The 21,378-nt window shown below is 44.9% G+C and overlaps 1 protein-coding gene across 5 annotated transcripts in view; it reads left to right on the top strand.

Annotated features, from left to right (window-relative positions):
• The window catches only part of VWA8 (von Willebrand factor A domain containing 8), a 401,675-nt gene that overhangs the window by 306,012 nt on the left and 74,285 nt on the right, over positions 1-21,378 (top strand). For 4 of the 5 annotated variants that reach the window (XR_009739842.1, XM_061434477.1, XM_061434479.1 and 1 more), the window contains exon 38: positions 19,932-20,040. The exons of the other annotated variant lie outside the window; for it this stretch is intronic. Coding sequence is in view for 3 of the 4 variants with exons in the window: in XM_061434477.1 (XP_061290461.1) it covers positions 19,932-20,040 (109 nt within the window). In the remaining variant the exon portion in view is untranslated. The remainder of the gene's footprint in view (positions 1-19,931; positions 20,041-21,378) is intronic. 5 annotated transcript variants of the gene reach the window in all.

Raw genomic sequence — 21,378 nt, 5'->3', positions numbered from 1 at the left:
ATAAACACATCAGATAGTAAACAGAAGCTCTGAATTTAGCATTAAATAGTCAGATCACTAGACAGAGTTCATCCATTGCATTTAAAAATAGGCCAAATGCTAGAAATGGAGGTTTTTAACTAGCAAGCATATATGCTTTTTACATCACTGAACTGGGTCTCCTCTGTTTCAGTTAATCTCGCCACACTTTGAATGATTACTTTTTGCCAGATTGATTTATTTTCCCTCTTAGTCTAGCCATCTTTCAGGTTTAAAACTTTCAGCTTTATTGAGCAAAGGGAGTATCCAGAAGAATTCATTGCATCTTGGTTTGTGTAAGTCTACCAGCAGGAGAATTTTATCACTCCCTCGGGCTGACTCAGAGCTGTTCGGGTACCGCTGCCTGGTAAACTATTTCTCTTTATTTATGGTGTGTGAAACGTGAGGGAGAGTAAAATCCGGCCCCCGAGAGCGTTCCCCAAGCCTGCACATTGCTTTACTTCTGCTCCAAGCACTGACGTGAGCAGGCTCTGCCGCAGACAGACCCAAAGGTCACGTTTCCATTTTGTTCAGATTGAGAAATACTTTAGATAATTATCTGTCTTTTGTATCTAAGAAGAATAGGAGCGGGGGAGGGAGTTGTTTCATTTCCTTGAATTTTCTTTGCCGGCCTGTGAGGAGCCCTCTTGAAACGGTAAAACAGAGTGGAGACCCGGCCCAAATTGGAGCACAGTTGCTCCCAGCTCAGCCCAGCCCTTAGCTGAGAGGTTGCTGTTGCTGAAATCCTCTGTTCTTAGGATAGCTCACTTGATGTCCCAAGAGTTTACCTGCATGTGCATAAGGCCAGTCTGTATAAATCAGATAACATTTCCTCTTGGATGTATATGCTGCTGTTGTTAAGTTGCTCAATCAGGTCCAGCTCTTTGTGACCCCATGGGCTGTAGCCTGTCAGGCTCCTGTGTCTGTGGGATTCTCCAGGCAAGGATACTGGAGTGGGTGCCATGTCCTTCCCCAGGGGATCTTCCTGACGCAGGGATGAACCGGTGTCTCCTGCATTGCAGGCAGATGCTTTACCATCTGAGCCACCTGGGAAGCCACTTGGATGTACATAACCACTTCAAAGGTTGCAAACATTTATCGAAAGGCACACTGTGTGTTTCAGTTATGCCTCTGGGCTGTGGGCTGGTGCTTTTAAGGTGCCCAGAGGATGGCAGAGGGAAAACCACACCTGGGTTAATAAGAGTATTGTGTCACAGAAGACACTGTGGAGGAGGCTTGAATGGTGACAGCCTAGGAGAATGAAAGCAGCTGTTGTTTGAGAAATTCAGGAACGACTTCTAGAAGGTGTCATTTTCAGGACTGCTTTCCTCATGTCCAGATACCTGCAATTTGTCCAAATTATAGTTTTGGATTTTATTCATCTAGTTTCTTTATCTCTTTTTTTTTTCCCCCCACAACCAGTGTATCTATCTTATAGGTACTTAGTAATCTTGAAACAGATGACTGTATTCCACAAAACTTCCATTTAAAGGAATGTGTTGGGAAATTTCAAAATTATGTTGACTGTTGTAAAAAGTCTCTTAAGCCTAGAATGCATAATAATGGAGTTTCCCTGGTGGCTCAGATGGAAAAGAGTCCACCTGCAACACAGGAGACTTGGGCTCTATCCCTGGGTTGGGAAGATCCACTGGAGAAGGAAATACTAGAGTTGGCTACCAACTCTAGTATTCTTGCCTGGAGAATATTCTCACCAATCCCTACTTTCTCCAGACTTCAAGCTATACTCTCCCATATTCTCTGACAATGTTTCAGTCTCCTGCTTCCCAAAGAAAACAGAAGCTACCAGAATGCAGCTCCTCCAGCTCCCCAGGTGCAGTTATAGAAGCCCACTCACCAAAGCTATGCCAGCGCCCCCTCCTCCCCATCCAAGGCCAGTCTGTCCTCCCGTCTGGGAGCAGAGACTTTGCTGCCTCCTTTGTCTCCTTTTTGTCGGGTGTCTTCACTCTCTCTCCTTTCTGGGTTCTTCCCATTGGTGTTTAGCACACTCGAGTGTTTTTTCTGGACCCCGCAAATCTCATTTGCTATTACTCTAGTGCGTGTGACTCTAACTTCTTGGATTCCGGGGGTTTTCACGTAAACCTCAGTGTGCTCTGATAAGCTTATTCCACTTAGGCATGGCAGTCTGCGCCAAGGAGGAGACGTTTCATCATCATAAACCTCCGGGAGTATGCACTGCGGGTAGATCGTCCCTGTGCTGTAGGAGCTGTATCAGCAGAGACAAAGGGCTCTTTGTGTCAATGATCACTTCATCCCTTGCGTTCAGCTGAGCACCCCTCCAGCTGTTCTTTCTGCCTGAAATCCCCAGCCTCCTGGACTTCGCAACTCTTCCTGTTCCTTCAAGATTCTTCTTGGGTGTTACCTCTTCCAGGAAGCCTTCCCTGATACAGCCAGCCTCAGGAGCCTTTCCAGTACATTCTGCTCACAGGTCCTGCTTACTTACCCTGGCATGGATCTCCACCCACTCTCTGCACTGATTCACAAGCACAGATCCACACCTGGCTGGAAGCTCCATGACGTGCAAAGCTGGGTCCTGTGTCTTTATGTCCTTAGCACCAAGCAGAAGTCCTGCTCACAGCTGGGGCTTTATTAAAGGCTACCACAGGCAGGTAGGCAGTCTGACAGGAAGGAGGAAGAGAGGCACTTGAAGGTTCGTCTAAGTTATATATGTACAGACTTGCCCTGAAAAACAGCTCAGAAGCAAACTCTTTTCCCTCTTTTTGCTGATTCATTTCTTTCCCCCATATCTTTAAATAATGTACTTAAGTTTCTTCTTGATTTTTCTACATTAAGCATTATCTTTTGACCTCAACAATGTGCATTCAAGATTTAGCTCTCTTTCAGTTTCCCATCCCGACTATAAGATACACAGTTAATATCTTCCAAACCCACTATATCATACATCCCCTCAATAGGTTTGTACTGGAATTTTGTTTAAGCCAATGTTATAATGAGTACAATAATTATGTAATTATTATAATGAGTATGTAAAACATTATCAACCAGAAGAACCATGTGATGTACTTACATCACACTTCTGCCAGTCTTCCCCCTCGATTTCTGGTTAAGGAAAGCCAAGAGAAGATAAGGAACTTCCTCCAAAGTTATTTCACCAGAACCAAGATCAAAAGCCAGTCTTCTAATTTCCATTGAAATATTTTTTGTCCATGACATCGAGCTGCCTCTCAAAAAAAATTCTTTTAAGTCTCAGTGAATCAATTTGAAGAAAAAAACAAACTTAACATGATTATATCAAAGTATTCTTTATACAACTTTCATTTTACTCAAATTTCTGATGACAACTCATATTTCTTAAACTTTAGGATTGAAACAAATGTAGACAAGGATCCTATTTGTAAGGAACTTAGAAGCAGAGACTTCCCCCATGGTCCACTTGTTGGGAATCCACCTTCCCCTGCAGGGGACACGGGTTTGATCCCCGGTCGGGAAACTAACTTCGCATGTGCCACGGGGCAACTAACGCCAGGCTCCGCGGCTAGAGACTCCCGGGCCCTGCAGCCACTGAGCCCACGCGCTCTGGAGCACGGCAGCTGGAGACTCCCGGGCCCTGCACCCACTGAGCCCACGCGCTCTGGAGCGTGGCAGCTGGAGACAGCCCAGGCCCCGCAATGCAGACACCGCGATGTGCAGATAGACAGCAACAGAAACCCCAAACTTAGAACTAGAAAGAATTTGCTTTGGTGTTTCATTTTGAAATGAGAAAACTCAGGCCCAGAAAGGCTGAGTGACTTCCCCAGGATGACCCCATGAGTGAGGGGCCACACTGGGTTGGAATTGAGGCTTTGGCATTCAGGCCAGTCCCCGCTCTGCTGCACACTCCCTCCTCTCAGACACTGCTTCCGTCCCCTCAGGCACTTTCCTTCACTTGAAATCTGTGCCTTACAGATGCCCAGCCTCATTCTCTAACTACATTAAACTCACTCATCCTACAAATGGCATTAAGACAGGTCTGCTACTGCTAAGTCACGTCAGTCGTGTCCGACTCTGTGTGACCCATAGACGGCAGCCCACCAAGCTCCCCCGTCCCTGGGATTCTCCAGGCAAGAACACTGGAGTGGGTTGCCATTTCCTTCTCCAATGCATGAAAGTGAAAAGTGAAAGTGAAGTCACTCAGTCATGTCCGACTCAGCGACCCCATGGACTGAAGCCTACCAGGCTCCTCCATCCATGAGATTTTCCAGGCAAGAATACTGGAGTGGGTTGCCATTGCCTTCAAGTAAAAAATGGGCCATAAAGCATGTTGCTTAAAACCAGGCTGGTGTTAAGTTGCCTTGCCTGGCTGCACAGCCAGAATCCCACACTGTGTTAGCAGCTAGGGTACGTGCTGTCAGTGGAAGGAGACAGGATAGAAACATTCCCAGGTGTAAAGAATTAGAGTCACATTGCAGGAGACAGAGGAGACGTGGGCAGTACACAGGAAATATAGCGGCCACCCAGCTCCCCGCAGTTCAGCCCCAGGGCCCCACGTTAACCTGGGGTTTCTGGACTCTGTGCTATGTTCTCTCCAGTTCCCTTCGATGACCCCTTTCATCTCCAGGTGACCAGGTCATGGCCGCACATACACAGCTGCACGTCCTGAAATTTGCGCTGCCTTCTACACTTGGCCTCCCAGAACCCCAAGATGGCGCTGCTGGGGGGAGTCCTCAAATGGGGGCACAGAGTGAGCTTAGTGGAGTTGGGGCTCAAGGAGAGGGAGGGGAGCCCCGAGACGAATGCTGAGGGAGCTTGCTGGCACAGAGTCCAGGACTCTGTCCAGAAGGGAGTTAGAGTTCCCAGGTGTAAACAGGAAATGGGCAGAGAAATGCTGTTAAAGAAACTGTAGCACTAACACAGCAGAGAAGATGACCAACTCGTGTATATTATATAAACCCCCAATCAGTTACAGTCATTCCAGGAATCGTTTGTATCCAATTACCAGGTAGCTCTAATATCACTGATATGTAATGTAATTTGTGTCTTATAATTCTGCCCTTAATTTCATTAGAAAGCTTTATTTTACCCTAAGGTATTTGAGGTTCTAAGTTCATGGTTCAAACAGGAAAGTGAAAAAGTTGACTGAAAACTCAACATTGAAAAAAATAAAATCATGGCGTCCTGTCCCATCACTTCATAGCAAATAGATGGGGAACAATGAAAACAGTGACAGACATTATTTTCTTGGGCTCCAAAATCACTGCAGATAGTGACTGCAGCCATGAAGTTAAAAGACAGTTGCTTGTTGGAAAAAAGGCTATGACAAACCCAGACAGTATATTAAAAATCAGAGACATTACTTTGCTGACAAAGGGTCCGTCTAGTTAAAGCTATGGTTTTTCCAGTAGTCATGTATGGATGTGAGAGTTGGACTATAAAGAAAGCTGAGCACCAAAGAATTGATGCTTTTGAACTTTGGTGCTGAGAAGACTCTTGAGAGTCCCTTGGACTGCAACACGATCCAACCAGTCCATCCTAAAAGATATCAGTCAGTCCTGAATATTCATTGGAAGGACTGATGCTGAAGCTGAGGACTGATGCTAATTCATTGGAAAAGATCCTGATGTTGGGAAAGATTGAAGGCAGGAGGAGAAAGGGACGACAGAGGATGAGATGGTTAGATGGCATCAGTGACTCAATGGACATGAGTTGAACTCCGGGAGTTGATGATAGACAGGGAGGCCTGGCGTGCTGCAGTCCATGGGATTGCAAAGAGTCGGATATGACTGAGCGACTGAACTGACTGACTGTCTAGCAAAGCGAAACTCAGTGGTATTCTTTTCTTCTCTCCCAAATGTCCTGCTTTCTAACTTGCCTCCTTCAGTTCAGGAGAGCAGCTATCAGGCTTCTATATATTCTTGGTGGCATGTACCCCACTAGAGCCACTGTGTAGCTTTGGGGTGGCCACAGTGGCGATGCCTGTCATGCAGCCATTCATGTATTTACTACACATTTTCTGAGCGTCTGTGATACCCAAAGACAGGGAGCTACACTGATATGACCGAGAGGGCCTCTGGATGTTCACAGTGTAGAACTGACGCCAGGTTCTATATCTGGTCATATTTGCCTCTATAGCACTGATTCCAACAATGCTATTTACCACTTAAAGAAATATTTTCTCTATTTTACTTTATTTTTTGTTTCTGGCTTCCCTGAGCCTTTGTTGCTGCATGCAGGCTTTCTCTAGTTGCCATGATTTCTCTTGTTGTGGAGCACAGGCTCTAGGTCCACAGGCATTAGTAGTTTTTGGCTTTTGGCCTCTAGAGCACAGACTCAGGAGTTGTGGTGCATGGGTATCTTCCCATGGCATGTGAATCTTTGCAGGCTGGGGATCAAACCCATGTTCCCCTGCATTGGTGGGTGGATTCTTAACCCTGGGACCACCAGAGAAGTCCCAGAAATATTTTCTTTAAAAATGTGTGTATGGTATTTACAATAGCCAGGACATGGAAGCAACCTAGATGTCCATCAACAGATGAATGGATAAAGAAGCTGTGGCACATATACACAATGGAATATTACTCACCCATAAAAAGGAACAAATTTGAATCTGTTGAACTGAGGTGAATGAATCTAGAGACTGTTATACAGAGTGAAGTAAGTCAGAAAGAGAAAAACAAATATCATATATTAACACATATATTGGAATCTAGAAAAATAATACTGATGAACCTATTTGAGGGCCAGGATGGAGATGCACATGTATAAAATGGACCTGTGGACACAGCAGAGGAGGGAGCCCTAAGCCCTAAAGTCGCTCAGTCGTGTCCGACTCTTTTGCGACCCCATGGAATATACAGTCCATGGAATTCTCCAGGCCAGAATACTGGAGTGGGTAGCCTTTCCCTTCTCCAGCAGACCTTTCCAAACCAGGTCCCCCACATTGCAGGCGGAGCTTTGAGACATGAACACTACCATGTATAAAATAGATAGCTAGTGAGAAGCTGCAGTATATAACACAGGGAGCTCAGCTCAGTGCCCTGTGATGACCTAGAGGGGTGGGATTGTGGGGGAAGTGGGCTCCAGACAGAGAGGATATGTGTATACTTACAGCTGATTCACACTGTCGTATGGCAGAAACCAGCACAATATTGTAAAGCAGTTATCCTCCAATTAAAAACACTTTTTAAAAGAGGGACAAAAATGCCTGTTATATATGCACACAATAAAGGCATCCATTCTAGCTATTTCATGTGTGTGTTTTGCCCACATTCCAAGTGGTGTTTGTGAGCTGCAGCAGCAGCCTGGAAGGGCCCCTCAGCCACTGAGCCTCAGAGCACAGAACCGTAAATACTCTGAGCCAGCGAGCGACACACGCCGTCCTCCTGAGCTCCGTGTGTGTGCAGTGCATAGAGCTTGTTTCTCTACAGCCTCTCGATGCCATTGTTTTCTTTTCTGGTTAATGGTTTTAACTCACCGTGGTTGTCCAAAAGTGCAGAGAATGCTGGGCCTTTGGAAGCAGAGGAAGACTGTCTTGCTAGATGTGAAAACACAGGTTTTACAAGAACTCCATGTGCTTTGAGGAAATGGTGGAGGAAACTCAGGGTAAACATCAGGAGACAATGACTTCATAAACAGGACTAGAATCTAAGATGATGAACCAACAATGGTATGAAGAATAGCTGAAAGAAACGATGGCTGCTGACATAACCTGACTTTAACACAAGCGAAACAGAAAACCGTTTGCCAAAAATGTTTGATGCTGGAAATCTCCACGAGGAGGATGCTATGATAACCTGTCCACACTGATTCAGTTAGCGTTCCTATTTTCAGAAAAGAGTTCCCCCAAGCTACATGTGTTTGCATGGAGTTCTGGTCAGTGCATCCAAGCATTTTTAGAACCTGGTCTTATTAAAACCCCCTTTGCTGTTCCCCAGCTTAGTGGTTGGGTGGCTTTTCTACCCACCCTTCCTTTTCCCAGCAGCTTAACATCTCAGAGAATCCTGTTGACAGGGAAAGCACAATAGATTTTAAAACTGCCACACAGATTTTGTGTTCTCGGAGGGAACACAAGGCTTGGGTATAAGACTGAAATCACCTGGGCCAGGAAATGCCAGGAAAGATCATTTAGCTTCTGTAATAATAAAAGCACATGGCAGTAGATGTCTCTTGCCAGGGCCACCGTGTGTATCACAGAACGAAAGCATTTGCACACTCCTTGCCGTAGCAGAGATGGCCTTGCGCGGCCAGCCTTTTCCTCGCTGTGGATGTCTGTTGGCCGGGCTTGAATTGACTCAAATGCTGAATGTTAACCTTTTGAAGTCTCTGGAAAATAAAAGATGCAAAAATAGAGAAGGTAGATATACAAAGACCTGACAGTTTTCCCTGCCTCCACTCTCTGAGGGCTTCCCGGGTGATGCTAGTGGTAAGGAACTAGCCTGCTAATGCAGGAGACTATAAGAGACCCTGGAGAAGGAAATGGCAACCCACTCCAGTATTCCTGCCTGGAGGGTCCCATGGACAGAGGAGCCTGGTGGGCTGCAGTCCACGGGGCCGCAGAGTCAGACGCGACTGGCGTGGCTCAGCACGCATGTCACTCTCTCTGAGTTGAATCAGCAGCTGTTCTGTGAGAAGGTTTACAACGCTCAGCAGGATCAGTCGCAGCAGGTGGTATCTGTGCTGGCTTGTCCTTGCCAGGGAACTGTTGCCGTGCCAATTTTTTGTGATTTTCTAACATGGCTTTTTGACAGTCACCTACCTACACACAATGATAACAACATTTGGTTTCCCTTAAAGATTGGTTTGTGCGTAGACCGTCTTAATCCGTGAACCATCCTCTCGATTCCATTATCTATGTTCTGTATTCTCAAATTTTCCGAAAGTCCTCTGCATCTTTTGTTCCTATTTGAATTTAAGCAGAAGAAAGAGATGAGTAAGGACTCTAAGTAAAGTTTGAGGTTGCTTTAGGCAGATTCTGCATTGTATTGTAGACAGCCGTTCCAACAGCTCTGTCTAGACCAGAGAGCAGGAGAGAGGCCGCTGCCCACACACCTGGGGGGCACGGAGTCAGCTCAGGCAGGTGGCTCCCCAGAAACTGGAGCTGAGGCCGAGGCAGGGATCAGAGTCAGGCTGCGGGGAGTGCAGGATCAGGATTTGAGAACCACGCCATGGGGCCAGCAGGGCCGCATGCTTCCTGCCCCTGTCGGGCAATGGCTGTCCGCTGACCAGTGGCTGAGCACGGCTGTGCTGTTTGCCAGTTACAGGCTGGCAGGAGGAGTTCGTGCCAACAGCTTATTGTGAAGAGCACTGTATGCAGAAGCTGAAACTCTTACATTCTGTTGCCTATCTGCCTCTCCCACATGCATTTAATGCATATTTATTAGGCATCTGGGCTTCCCTGGTAGCTCAGCAGGTAAAGAATCCACCTGCAAAGCAGGAGACCCTGGTTTAGCTCCTGGGTTGGGAAGATCCCCTAGAGAAGGGGTAGGCTACCCACTCTGGTATTCTTGGGCTTCTCTCGTGGCTCAGATGGCAAAGAATCCTCCTGTAATGCAGGAGACCTGGGTTCAATCCCTGGATTAGAAAGATCCCCTGGAGGAGGGCATGGCAGCCCACTCCAGTATTCTTGCCTGGAGAATCCCATGGACAGAGGAGCCTGGCGAGCTGTGTCCATGGGGTCACAGAGAGTCAGACGTGACGGAAGTGACTAAGCACAGCACAGCACGTGTATGTGTAAGTCACTGTGCCAGCAAAGATAAAGGTAAGGTAAAATATCCATAAAGTGCTATTTTTGCCCTCTTGTGAGCCCAAGTCTGTGAAACCTATAAAACATTGTTCACCTTAATCAGACTGGGTATTTTTGTTGCAGAGTAATGGATTTCATGAAAAGAGTCGTTCCCGTGGGGAGGATCTTTTTCAGAAACTTTGATCACAGATAAAGAAATAACATAGGATGCACACAGGGATGCATTCCAGAACGTCACAGCAGGTGGAGAAAGGAGGGTGTTCGGGGGTTACAGTCTCAAGTATTTTAAAGTATTTATCAACCTCATCACTTATACCAGAAAGTGAAGTATGCGTAAGTCTCTGGGAGTGTTCAAGCAGAGAGAGTGGGGTTGAGTTTCAAGAAATGGGCAGGCAGGGTCAGGAAGGACAGCTGATGGTGGACTTGAAGAAGCCTGTGAGAAAGGACCGGAGTCCTTCCTAAGGCAGAAAGAGCTGCCCGCTCCTTCAGGACTAGAGAGACAAGAATTGCTGTGGGACAAGCCACGGCCCGCCTCCTGCCTGTCGCCTGTCGGTGCTCACCTCATAGGCCTTGTCTTCAGGGCCAGGGAGCAGTCCCAGCATGCCCCCATCAACTCCCCACCTCATCCCCCATCTCTGCCTGCTTGCTGGTCCCTAGACTTTATTTCCCACTTTTGTGATAAGAGCACTTACCATGTGAATGCCCTTTGGGGGAGAATTATTTAGTATGAATGAATATCAGCTACAGGATCATTTTTTAATATTAATCACCACAAATTAGATCATCTCCTGCTTTTTAAGAACTAAGAGGATTAAAGAGGACAGGAGGTCATTGAATACGTGAAAGAAAATGTTGCCACCAGCCAGGGGGAAACTGGAGATGAATTACATACTTGGATGGCTTTGCCAGAGGTTGTAGCTGGAACACAAAGAAGCTGTCTGTGGACAACAGTAGTTTTATCATGTGTTATCGTTGTAGAAGTCGCGTGTTGTTTATGAAAACCGGGTAAGGAATTGTTGCTTTTTTTTTAAAGCAGCTGTCTTCATCTGAAAGACCATCATACCTAGGAACATATTAATGTGACTTTCATCGTATCTGTAATAGAAATTTCTTATATTTTTCATATGCATGCATGCTAAGTCGCTTCAGTCGTGTCCAACTTTGCAACCCTATGGACTGCATCCCAGCAGGCTCCTCTGTCCTTGGGATTCTCTAGGTAAGAATACTGGAAATGGGTTGTCATGCCCTCCTCCAGGAGATCTTCCTGACCCAGGGATCAAACCTTCATCTCTTATGTGTCCTTACTTTGGCAGTCAGGTTCTTTACCACTAGCACCACCTGGGAAGCCCCTATTTTTCTTATAACCTCAGACAAGAATATGTTTTAGGCAAATGTATTCAGTACCTTATTATGGTCTGTATTACCCTGCGCTGTGATTTTGTTCTACATTATAAAATATTTTCCTGGAACCAAAGATCCTGTTTCTTGTTATCTCCATATTCCAGGGAGTAGTGAATGTACCATAAACATACACAGAAATGTTTGAATAAGAAAATGAATGATCGAGTGCATTGAATTGCTTGCTAATCATCAAATCATCAGATCAGATCAGATCAGATCAGTCGCTAAGTCGTGTCCGACTCTTTGCGACCCCATGAATCGCAGCATGCCAGGCCTCCCTGTCCATCACCAACTCCTGGAGTTCACCCAGACTCACGTCCATCGAGTCAGTGATGCCATCCAGCCATCTCACCCTCTGTCGTCCCCTTCTCCTCTTGCCCCCAATCCCTCCCAGTATCAGAGTCTTTTCCAGTGAGTCAGCTCCTTGCATGAGGTGGCCAAAGTACTGGAGTTTCAGATTCAGCATCATTCCTTCCAAAGAAATCCCAGGGCTGATCCCCTTCAGAATGGACTGGTTGGATCTCCTTGCAGTCCAAGGGACTCTCAAGAGGTCTTCTCCAACACCACAGTTCAAAAGCATCAATTCTTCGGCGCTCAGCCTTCTTCAGAGTCCAACTCTCACATCCATACATGACCACAGGAAAAACCATAGCCTTGACTAGACGAACCTTTGTTGGCAAAGTAATGTCTCTGTTTTTGAATATGCTACCTAGGTTGGTCATAACTTTCCTTCCAAGGAGTAAGCGTCTTTTAATTTCATGGCTGCAGTCACCATCTGCAGTGATTTTGGAGCTCAGAAAAATAAAGTCTGACACTGTTTCCACTGTTTCCCCATCTATTTCCCATGAAGTGATGGGACCAGATGCCATGATCTTCGTTTTCTGAATGTTGAGTTTTAAGCCAGGTTTTTCACTCTCCTCTTTCACTTTCATCAAGAGGCTTTTTAGTTCCTCTTCACTTTCTGCCATAAGGGGGGTGTCATCTGCATATCTGAGGTTATTGATATTTCTCCCGGCAATCTTGATTCCAGCTTGTGTTTCTTCCAGTCCAGCATTTCTCATGAGGTACTCTGCATATAAGTTAAATAAACAGGGTGACAATATACAGCCTTGACAAACTCCTTTTCCTATTTGGAACCAGTCTGTTGTTCCATGTCCAATTCTAACTATTGCTTCCTGACCTGCATACAAATTTCTCAAGAGGCAGATCTGGTGGTCTGGTATTCCCATCTCTTTCAGAATTTTCCACAGTTAATTGTGATCCACACAGTCAAAGGCTTTGGCATAGTCAGTAAAGCAGAAATAGATGCTTTTCTGGAACTCTCTTGCTTTTTCCATGATCCAGTGGATGTTGGCAATTTGATCTCTGGTTCCTCTGCCTTTCTAAAACCAGCTTGAACATCAGGAAGTTCACAGTTCACATATTGCTGAAGCCTGGCTTGGAGAATTTTGAGCATTACTTTACTAGCATGTGAGATGAGTGCAATTGTGTGGTAGTTTGAGCATTCTTTGACATTGCCTTTCTTTGGGATGGGAATGAAAACTGACCTTTTCCAGTCCTGTGGCCCCTGCTGAGTTTTCCAAATTTGCTGACATATTGAGTGCAGCACTTTCACAGCATCATCTTTCAGGATTTGAAATAGCTCAACTGGAATTCCATCACCTCCACTAGCTTTGTTCATAGTGATGCTTTCTAAGGCCCACTTGACTTCACATTCCAGGATGTCTGGCTCTAGGTCAGTGATCACACCATCATGATTATCTGGGTCATGAAGATCTTTTTTGTACAGTTCTTCTGTGTATTCTTGCCTTCTCTTCTTAATATCTTCTGCTTCTGTTAGGTCCATACCATTTCTGTCCTTTATCGAGCCCATCTTTGCATGAAATGTTCCTTTGGTATCTCTGATTTTCTTGAAGAGATCCCTAGTCTTTCCCATTCTGTTGTTTTCCTCTATTTCTTTGCATTGATTGCTGAAGAAGGCTTTCTTATCTCTTCTTGCTATTCTTTGGAACTCTGCATTCAGATGTTTATATCTTTCCTTTTCTCCTTTGCTTTTTGCTTCTCTTCTTTTCACAGCTATTTGTAAGGCCTCCCCCAGACAGCCATTTTGCTTTTTTGCATTTCTTTTCCCTGAGGATGGTCTTGATCCCTGTCTCCTGTACAGTGTCACTAACCTCATTCCATAGTTCATCAGGCACTCTATCAGATCTAGGCCCTTAAATCTATTTCTCACTTCCACTGTATAATCATAATGGATTTGATTTAGGTCATACCTGAATGGTCTAGTGGTTTTCCCTACTTTCTTCAATTTAAGTCTGAATTTGGCAATAAGGAGTTCATGGTCTGAGCCACAGTCAGCTCCTGGTCTTATTTTTACTGACTGTATACAGCTTCTCCATCTTTGGCTGCAAAGAATATAATCAATCTGATTTCGGTGTTGACCATCTGGTGATGTCCATGTATAGTCTTCTCCTGTGTTGTTGGAAGAGGGTGTTTGTTATGACCAGTGCATTTTCTTGGCAAAACTCTATTAGCCTTTGCCCTGCTTCAGTCCATGTTCCAAGGCCAAATTTGCCTGTTACTCCAGGTGTTTCTTGACTTCCTACTTTTGCATTCCAGTCCCCTATAATGAAAAGGACATCTTTTTTGGGTGTTAGTTCTAAAAGATCTTGTAGGTCTTCATAGAACCATTCAACTTCAGCTTCTTCAGCATCAAATCATAGGCAACTGTAATAAGTAGAATTTCTGATATTATCATGGCAGTTTTCAACATCAGAAAATTTAAAGCATGTCTTCTGGAAGTAGGACATCCTGCAAAGATTGAGACCTTGGCTCCTGCCCCACTGCCTCTCATTTGTCTTTTAATTAATGAATCAAAAGTTAGTTTGCATGCATTGGGCTCCAAGTAGCAGAAAACCCAACTTACAGTAGCTTAAACTATAAGGACAGGGCTTCCCTGGTGGCTCAGTGGTAAAGAATCCACCTGCTAATGCCGGAGATGTGGGTGCAGTCTCTACCTCGGGAAGTTCCCACGTGCTGCAAAACAACTAAGCCTGCGTGCCACAGCTGTCGAGCCTGTACTCTAGAGTCCGGAAACCACAGCTCCCGAGCCCATGCGCTGCAACTCCTGAAGCCCGGGCGCCCTAGAGCCCGTGCTCAGCAACAAGAGAAGCCGCTGCAACTAGAGAGGAGCCCCCACAGCAACAAAGACCCAGCACAGCCAAAAATAAATAAATAAATAAAAAGTTCTTTATATTAAAAAAAAAAACCTATGTCTAATAACATTATTTGCTGATGTAGAAGCTGGAAGTAAGTGACTCTGTGGCTGATTGAGCAGCTCAGCGGTGTCATCAGGGACACCACCCGCCCCGTCCTCCCCTCTGCCACCTCCTCCTCGTTGCCCCGTGGTCACCAGGTGGACTCCCCAGCTCGAAGCACCACGTCATCACTCCGTGTGCAAGCCAGCGAGCGTGTGTATGCTGCAAGGTAGGGGCAGCCAGTCCCTGCAGGGCCGCGAGCGAGCTCTGTACCCGAGAGGAAAATCTTTCCCAGAAACCTCCCAACAGAATTTGTCTTACATCGTGGCTCCCAGACTTTCTTCCCCGGATACATCGCTGGCAGAGGGCGATGGGAAAGCTGGGCCTCGTCCCAGCTAACGGTGATTCATCTGACTTCTGTGTAGAGAGGAGAAAGAGGCGTGGATGTTGGAGAGGCAGCTGCAAACGCCTGCCTAGCCACACCTCGTCTCCAGCTGGAAAATGAGAATCGGCTGTGTTGTCCAGTCATTCCTCCAAGAACGCACTTTCCTTCCAGGAGTGTGTTCTGGCTATTTATATCGTTTTACTGACATTTTTTAAAAAATCATGAGTGTGAGGAGGAGCCTAAAGTATAGGGCCTTGCCTAGGATTACAGGGCTTTCGTGAGTCATGTCCCTCCACTACTTTGGGTTTGGGTTGCTTCACTCTGGAACATTTTTTATGAGTTATAATTTACAAGGTCTATGCTTTGTTTTGTTTTTCCATCTTGATTCATATGAAAGAGGACAACTTTGGATTATAACATGCTTATCTAAAAGGATGTAGGATGCATCAGCTGTGACCAACACAGCAAAGAGCTCATCATGGGCATCAATTTGCATCAACACTTGTAAGAGTCTATGATATTTTGTGTTTGGGGCAAAATTTTGATCCATGTGAGTGAACACATGAGTGCATGCTAAATCACTTCAGTTGTGTCCGACTCTTGCAAACCTATGAACTGTAGCCCACTAGGCTCCTCTGTCCATGGGATTCTCCAGGCAAGAATACTGGAGTGGGTTGCCATGCCCTCTTCCAGGGAATCTTCCTGACCCAGGAGACCCTGTCTCCTGCATTGGTAGGTAGGTTCTTTACATTAGCGCCTCCTGCAAAGCCGTAAGTGAACACTTACTGCTGCTAAGTCACTTCACTTAAGTAGGGTGTATATCAGTAACTGGATTGACTTGTTTGAACTCTTTCTAGATGAAAAGTGAAAGTGTCAGCCACTCAGTTCTGCCTTACCCTTTGCAACCCCATGGACTGTAGCCCACCAGTCTCCTCTGTCCATGGATTTCTCCAGGCTGAAATACTGGAGTGGGTTGCCATTCCCTTCTCCAGGGGATCTTCGCAACTCAGGGAGCAAGCCCAGGTCTCCTGCATTGCAGGCGGATTCTTTACCATCTGAGCCACCAGGGAAGCCCTTCTAGATGAGACCAGTCCTCAAAGGAAATGCATTCCAAGTCTTTCTCAACACATACTTGAAATAGTTCAGCAGTTTATCAACTTTCTGAATGACCAGAAACTCTGAGCATCTTTCTGTCCCCAAGAAGCAAGCTTCCTCGAATGATATGCGTTCCTCGGTGTCTGTTGCAGTTTCTGTCTGGGCTGGACTGTCCTAGACTTCCTGCCTCGTACCTTTTATGAATCATTGTCAATTCACGTAAGGGATGCCCTAAAATGGCTTTGGAAACCACTTATCAGATGCGCTCTTCCCAGAGGAGCTAGAGAAATAGACTAGAGAAATAGACTCCTGTGATGGCAATGGCATTCATAGCATGACTCAGAATTAGATAAACTCCCCAAATGCTTGCTTTTAAGTAAGTATCCTTGGTAATTCATGGTATGTGTTTTTCTGGAATCCACTGTGTTTGGGCTGATGAGTGTTTTTGTCAAGAATTTGTCAATTTTGAAACATCTCCAGACTCCCATTTGGGGTTGGTAGGGAGCAGCCTTGTTGGCACCGTGAACCGTGCCAGTTCCCAGCAGGACACACAGGTGACAAAGAACAGCAGTTCCTTTCTGCCCAGACAGTTCACACGAATTTTCCTCCTCCCTGATGGCCCACTGTAGGTGTCTTCACAGGCTCAGGAGTGTGATTTCGCAGGTAGCTGAGGGGGCTATTTGAGAGCCCTTTTCTTTTGCCTTGTGCCGTCATTTTTAATACTTGTTCTTAAAAGGCTATCCTCTTACAGCAGGATATCTGAACTGCAGTGAAATGTCTAAAGGAGATTGCTTTTTAATGAAAGTAAAGTTACTAAGGCACCTAGGACTCTGTTTTCTATACCTCTTCTGAAGTTCTTTTATTTATTTATTTTGTATTGAAAGAAAGTGAAACTGTTAGTCTCTCAGTAGTGTCTGACTCTTTGCGACCCCATGGACTGTAGCCCGCCAGGCTCCTCTGTCCATGGGATTCTCCAGGCAAGAATACTGGAGTGGGTTGCCATGCCCTCCTCCAGGGGATCTTGCTGACCCTGGGATCACACCTGGGTCTCCCACATTGCAGGCAGATTCTTCACTGTCTGAGACACCAAAGAAGCCCGTTTCGTACTGAAGTATACTTGGTTTACAATGTTGTGTTAATTTCTACTGTACAGAAAGTGCCTCAGTTACATATATATGTATGTATATACACATTCATTTCTCTATTCTTTTCCATTGTTCCCTGTGCTATACAGTAGGACTTTGTTGTTTATCTATTCTTTTATTTATTTTTAATAAGTAATACACACACCCTAAGTGACGGCTGGTGTTAAGAACAGTTACTCCAGTAATGCTGTCATGGCCCAGACCATTTCTATAGCTTCCTCTTTTAGAATTGACCTGTAGAGGTGTCACAACTCTTATGAAGCAAACTAGTCTCATTGTTTTATAATTGTGCCTGATTTTGACTAAAACCCCTCTTTTACCAGATTTTGAATTGTTTAATCAGTTAGAACATGTCAATGTTAAGTGGAACGGGAGAAATTATTTAGTTCAACCCCTTTTAGTTTCTGATGAGAAGGTTTAGCCCCAGAGAAGTTAATTGACTTTCCTAAGAGTACAGAGTAAATTAGCAAATAATTCACACACATCAGAACTATTTGGTTCATACACATCAGTTCCAAATATCCTTTAGCTATTTATTAAAAATCAAATCTATTTTTAAAGGATACATAATTTCTACCATTAAAGATATTAAAATAGAATCTGCCATGGACTCTGCAGATCCTTCCTAAAGCACTCCAGAAGTGTTTTGAACACCATTATTATAATAAATGTATCTTCATGAATTAAAAAGCTTATCATCTTATTATAATAAATATATTTCCATATGTAAGTTCCATTATTTTTTTTAAAAAATCCATTAGACTGTAGTCATAACTTTTATGTAGATTTCTTAAATTGACACAGAATAAAACTCTTATCTCAATTTTGAAATGTTTCTTATTTTTCTCATTTCTCATGGAAAACATCTATAAGATACTTCTAAGATAACCAAACATTATCTCCTGGCTGAGGCAAGCTTGTCCTTATTCTGTGCTGTCCAGTGAGATAGTCATGGACTACATATGGTAATTTCAAACTTAAATTTTAATTAATTAAATAAAATTAAAAAATCAAGTATTCAGTAGGTACATTGCGTAATAAGCTACCATATTAGATGCCTCAAGTATACATACTTCTATCAGCACAGAAAATTTTATTAGTTAGTGCTGGTCTAGAGTTGTTGTAGTCAGTATACATATTTTAATTTACTACGAATCTCTTACACTGTCTCTAAAAAAGTTAGAAAGTGGTGGCAAGTTTTGGGGAAAGTACTTTAAATGTTTATTTGTTCTCTAAATGTTGCTAGCTATTCTGCACAGTTTAATTTTTTAAAAGAAGAATTTATTTTCACCCATTTTTTTGGAGCATGATGGTTTGTGTGGAATTCATGTCAACTGTCACGTCCTGGCTGCTAAATTTTAAAATATGCTGAAGTTATGGCAAAAGCTCTGTCAGTGCTGCCAAAGCTAAAGGCAGAAGTGTACTACTCACTCGTGTCCCTCTCTTTCACAACCCTCTGGACTGTAGCCTCCAGGCTCCTCTGTCCATGGGATTCTTCAGGCAAGAATACTGGAGTGGGTTGCCATGCCCTCCTCCAGGGGATCTTCCAGACCCAGGGATCAAACCCACATCTCCTGCATTGCAGGCGGATTCTTTACCATTTGAACCACCAGGGCTTCCCTGGTAAGGGCAGAAAGGTCCAGTTAATTGAAATTTTGTTACAATGTCATAACATTTGAAATCAACTAGTCTGGATATAACACAATGGAAATTATGTTGAATTCATTCTTGATAGCCATTTTATTTGCAAAGGCCTTAAATTACCTACCTACCTTTGTTTATCCTAACATCCAGAATGAAAAGTCCACTCACTAAGAAGGCATGGGTCAGCTCTCAAGACTGACCTGGCGTCATGCTCCAGGTCCATTTCCAAGCTCCCCTGGTCCACTGTGAGCAATTCGAGGGCAGTGACCAACCCTTCATGGCTTTTGTAGGCCTCACGGTACTTCAGATGATACCTTGCCAATACATTTCCCATTAAGGCTTGTTTGAACAAACAGTTGATCTGGTCTGCCCGGAAGATCACTGTATTTGGGAGCAGGCTCATAGGGTACACGGATGTGACTGCTTCAAATGCTTTTTATCGTGGAGTAATATCTACTGAGCTGACTGCTGGGATGGAACTCCTGTGTGCTTATCAGTACTTTTGGTGAATCTGTGCTGAATTAAATCAGGGACCAATGAATGAGCCACAGGCTCCCAAAGAGAAAGGCTCAAGTGCCGCTTGTTCTGTTTGATCTGCAGGAACAGTAAGGCCAGTTTTAAAATAGAGATGAACTAGGAGAGCTATAAACACCATAATAAAATGAGAGCGGGCCCAGAAAATAAGCAGTTTTTAGTCTCTGTGCACACAACATATATCAGTGAAGCACACAAAGGTATATTTTCTGGGTTTCTTTTATCATATATTTCGTATAAAATAGCCTTTTTCTGAGGAATGGGATTTCTTTGAAAATTAAATAGGTGAATGTTTATCTGCCATGACTCAGCTGGACCAGGTGGACTATAGTCCACTAGGCTCCTCTGTCCATGGAATTCTCCAGACAAGAATAGTCTTGTAGTGAATTGCCATTCCCTTCTCCAGGAGATCATCCCAACTCAGGGATTGAACCCTTGTCTCTTGTATCTCTTGCATTGACTGGTGGGTTCTTTACCACCAGCGCCACCTGGGAAGCCCCATGATCCAGTCTAACTTCTTTTTTTTGTAAAGAATATTTTTTATAATTATATTTGTTTCCTTCCCAGCTCAATGGATGTAAAATCTGGTGAAATTTTGCCAGACACGAACAGCATCTATCATGAGCATCTATCAACAGCATCTATCAGGTTATGAGCTACCTTAAGGACTTAGGGAGAAACAGTCCTTCTTTCTGTCCTGCAGGTCCTGACCTTGGTCACGAAAGAGTGATAATGTCTAATTTCTTCATTTTTAGATAACAATCGAAAGAGAGAGCGGTGAAGACGTGAGTTCCCCCAAACACGGGAAGGAGGACCCAGACAACATGCCACATGTGGGTGGTAACACTTGGGCTGGCGGCACAGGTTGGTAGTACGGGCACTTTCCTGGGTCAGGCTTCCAGAGACTTCGTGAGCCCATGTGGACAGCCCACCAGCCCCAAGAAGGCTCAGGAATCAGTTTGCCTTCTCCTCCAACCCCATTAGTCAGCTGGAGTGTGCTTCTGCCCTCTGACGCAGCGTGATTTTAAGACACGGAAAAGCCCTGGCATTTGGAGCCCTGCAGACTCAGCAGACAGTCAGAGGTAGCAACCCCCTAACCTCAGGCTGTTCTGGTCCTCATTCATCAAAGGGGCCTACTATGAACTGCCTCTCAAGATTGTGATGAGGATTCAGTAAGATTATGACTGCAAAGCGCTGCGCTCAAGACCTGGCATGAAAAATGCATTCATTAAAAGTGTTAATCCCCTCTTTTAAATTCCCTGTCCTTGGGACCATGCCAGAAATCGACAGTAAATTCTTTCTGGACCAGCTGACTTTGAAAAGACATGGTCCTTGTCTTCCATATCTCAGAAGAGAGTACGTCGAGGCTGCAGGGTTCTGTGATAAGAGAGATGGCTGTGGTCTGAGTCGATGGCTGGGGTCCGTCCTTTCCTCTTGGCTGCCTGTCAAGAGCATTGTTCCCAGCCAGGACCACGGCCTTCCTCCTTCCTCTGCAGCAGCTGGAGCGACACAGCTGTGGGGCCGCAGGAATAGGGCCAGACTGTGCACACCGTCTGATCTTATCGCGGCTGTGAGCTGTGCCAGCACGAGCTCCATGCTCCATCTTCGCTGGGGACAGTCTGTGCTCCTTGGCCTTGACAGCCTCGGGAGGAAATGGGCTACCGTGCGGGGACAATGTGGTATCCAGCAGGCCCGTGGGCCCCTCGCTGGCTCTGTTTATGCATCAGGCATCAGCTTGAAAGGAAGGATATTTTTAGAAATGGCCTTTGATCTGGAAGTTAGTGTCAAGCCAGCAGGATTTAATCCCTGTGGAATGCACTGTGGGATGCGCTGGCCAGATGCAGGCTTCCCAGCCATGGGCTACTTACTCTGGAGCGGAGGTGCTCGCTTGTTATTCAGCTCGTGTCTACCAGCTCGTATATCTTATAGTCCGGGCTGATGACCCTGCTTTTACTTCCCAGCCGGGTTGTCAATCTATCAAGGCTCTTTCGCTACAAATTCTTTTTCTATTTGTCCCTCTCTGCCTCAGAATTCTCTGCACTGAAGGTAATCCTTTGATTACATGAATCATTTGATTCCTTTTTCATCATCAAAACCCCTCCGCTGTCTTTCTCCCCCTTATCTTCACAGATTTAGGATATCCAGGGTTAGTTTCAATATTATACCTTGGGATCTAGACTCTCTGGCAAGCCTTTTCATTTT

The sequence above is a fragment of the Bos javanicus genome, chromosome 12 (genome assembly GCF_032452875.1).
Source record: "Bos javanicus breed banteng chromosome 12, ARS-OSU_banteng_1.0, whole genome shotgun sequence".
Lineage (NCBI taxonomy): Eukaryota > Metazoa > Chordata > Mammalia > Artiodactyla > Bovidae > Bos > Bos javanicus.
The sequence above is the reverse complement of the archived record's forward strand: the minus strand, read 5'-3'. Positions and strand labels throughout refer to the sequence as shown.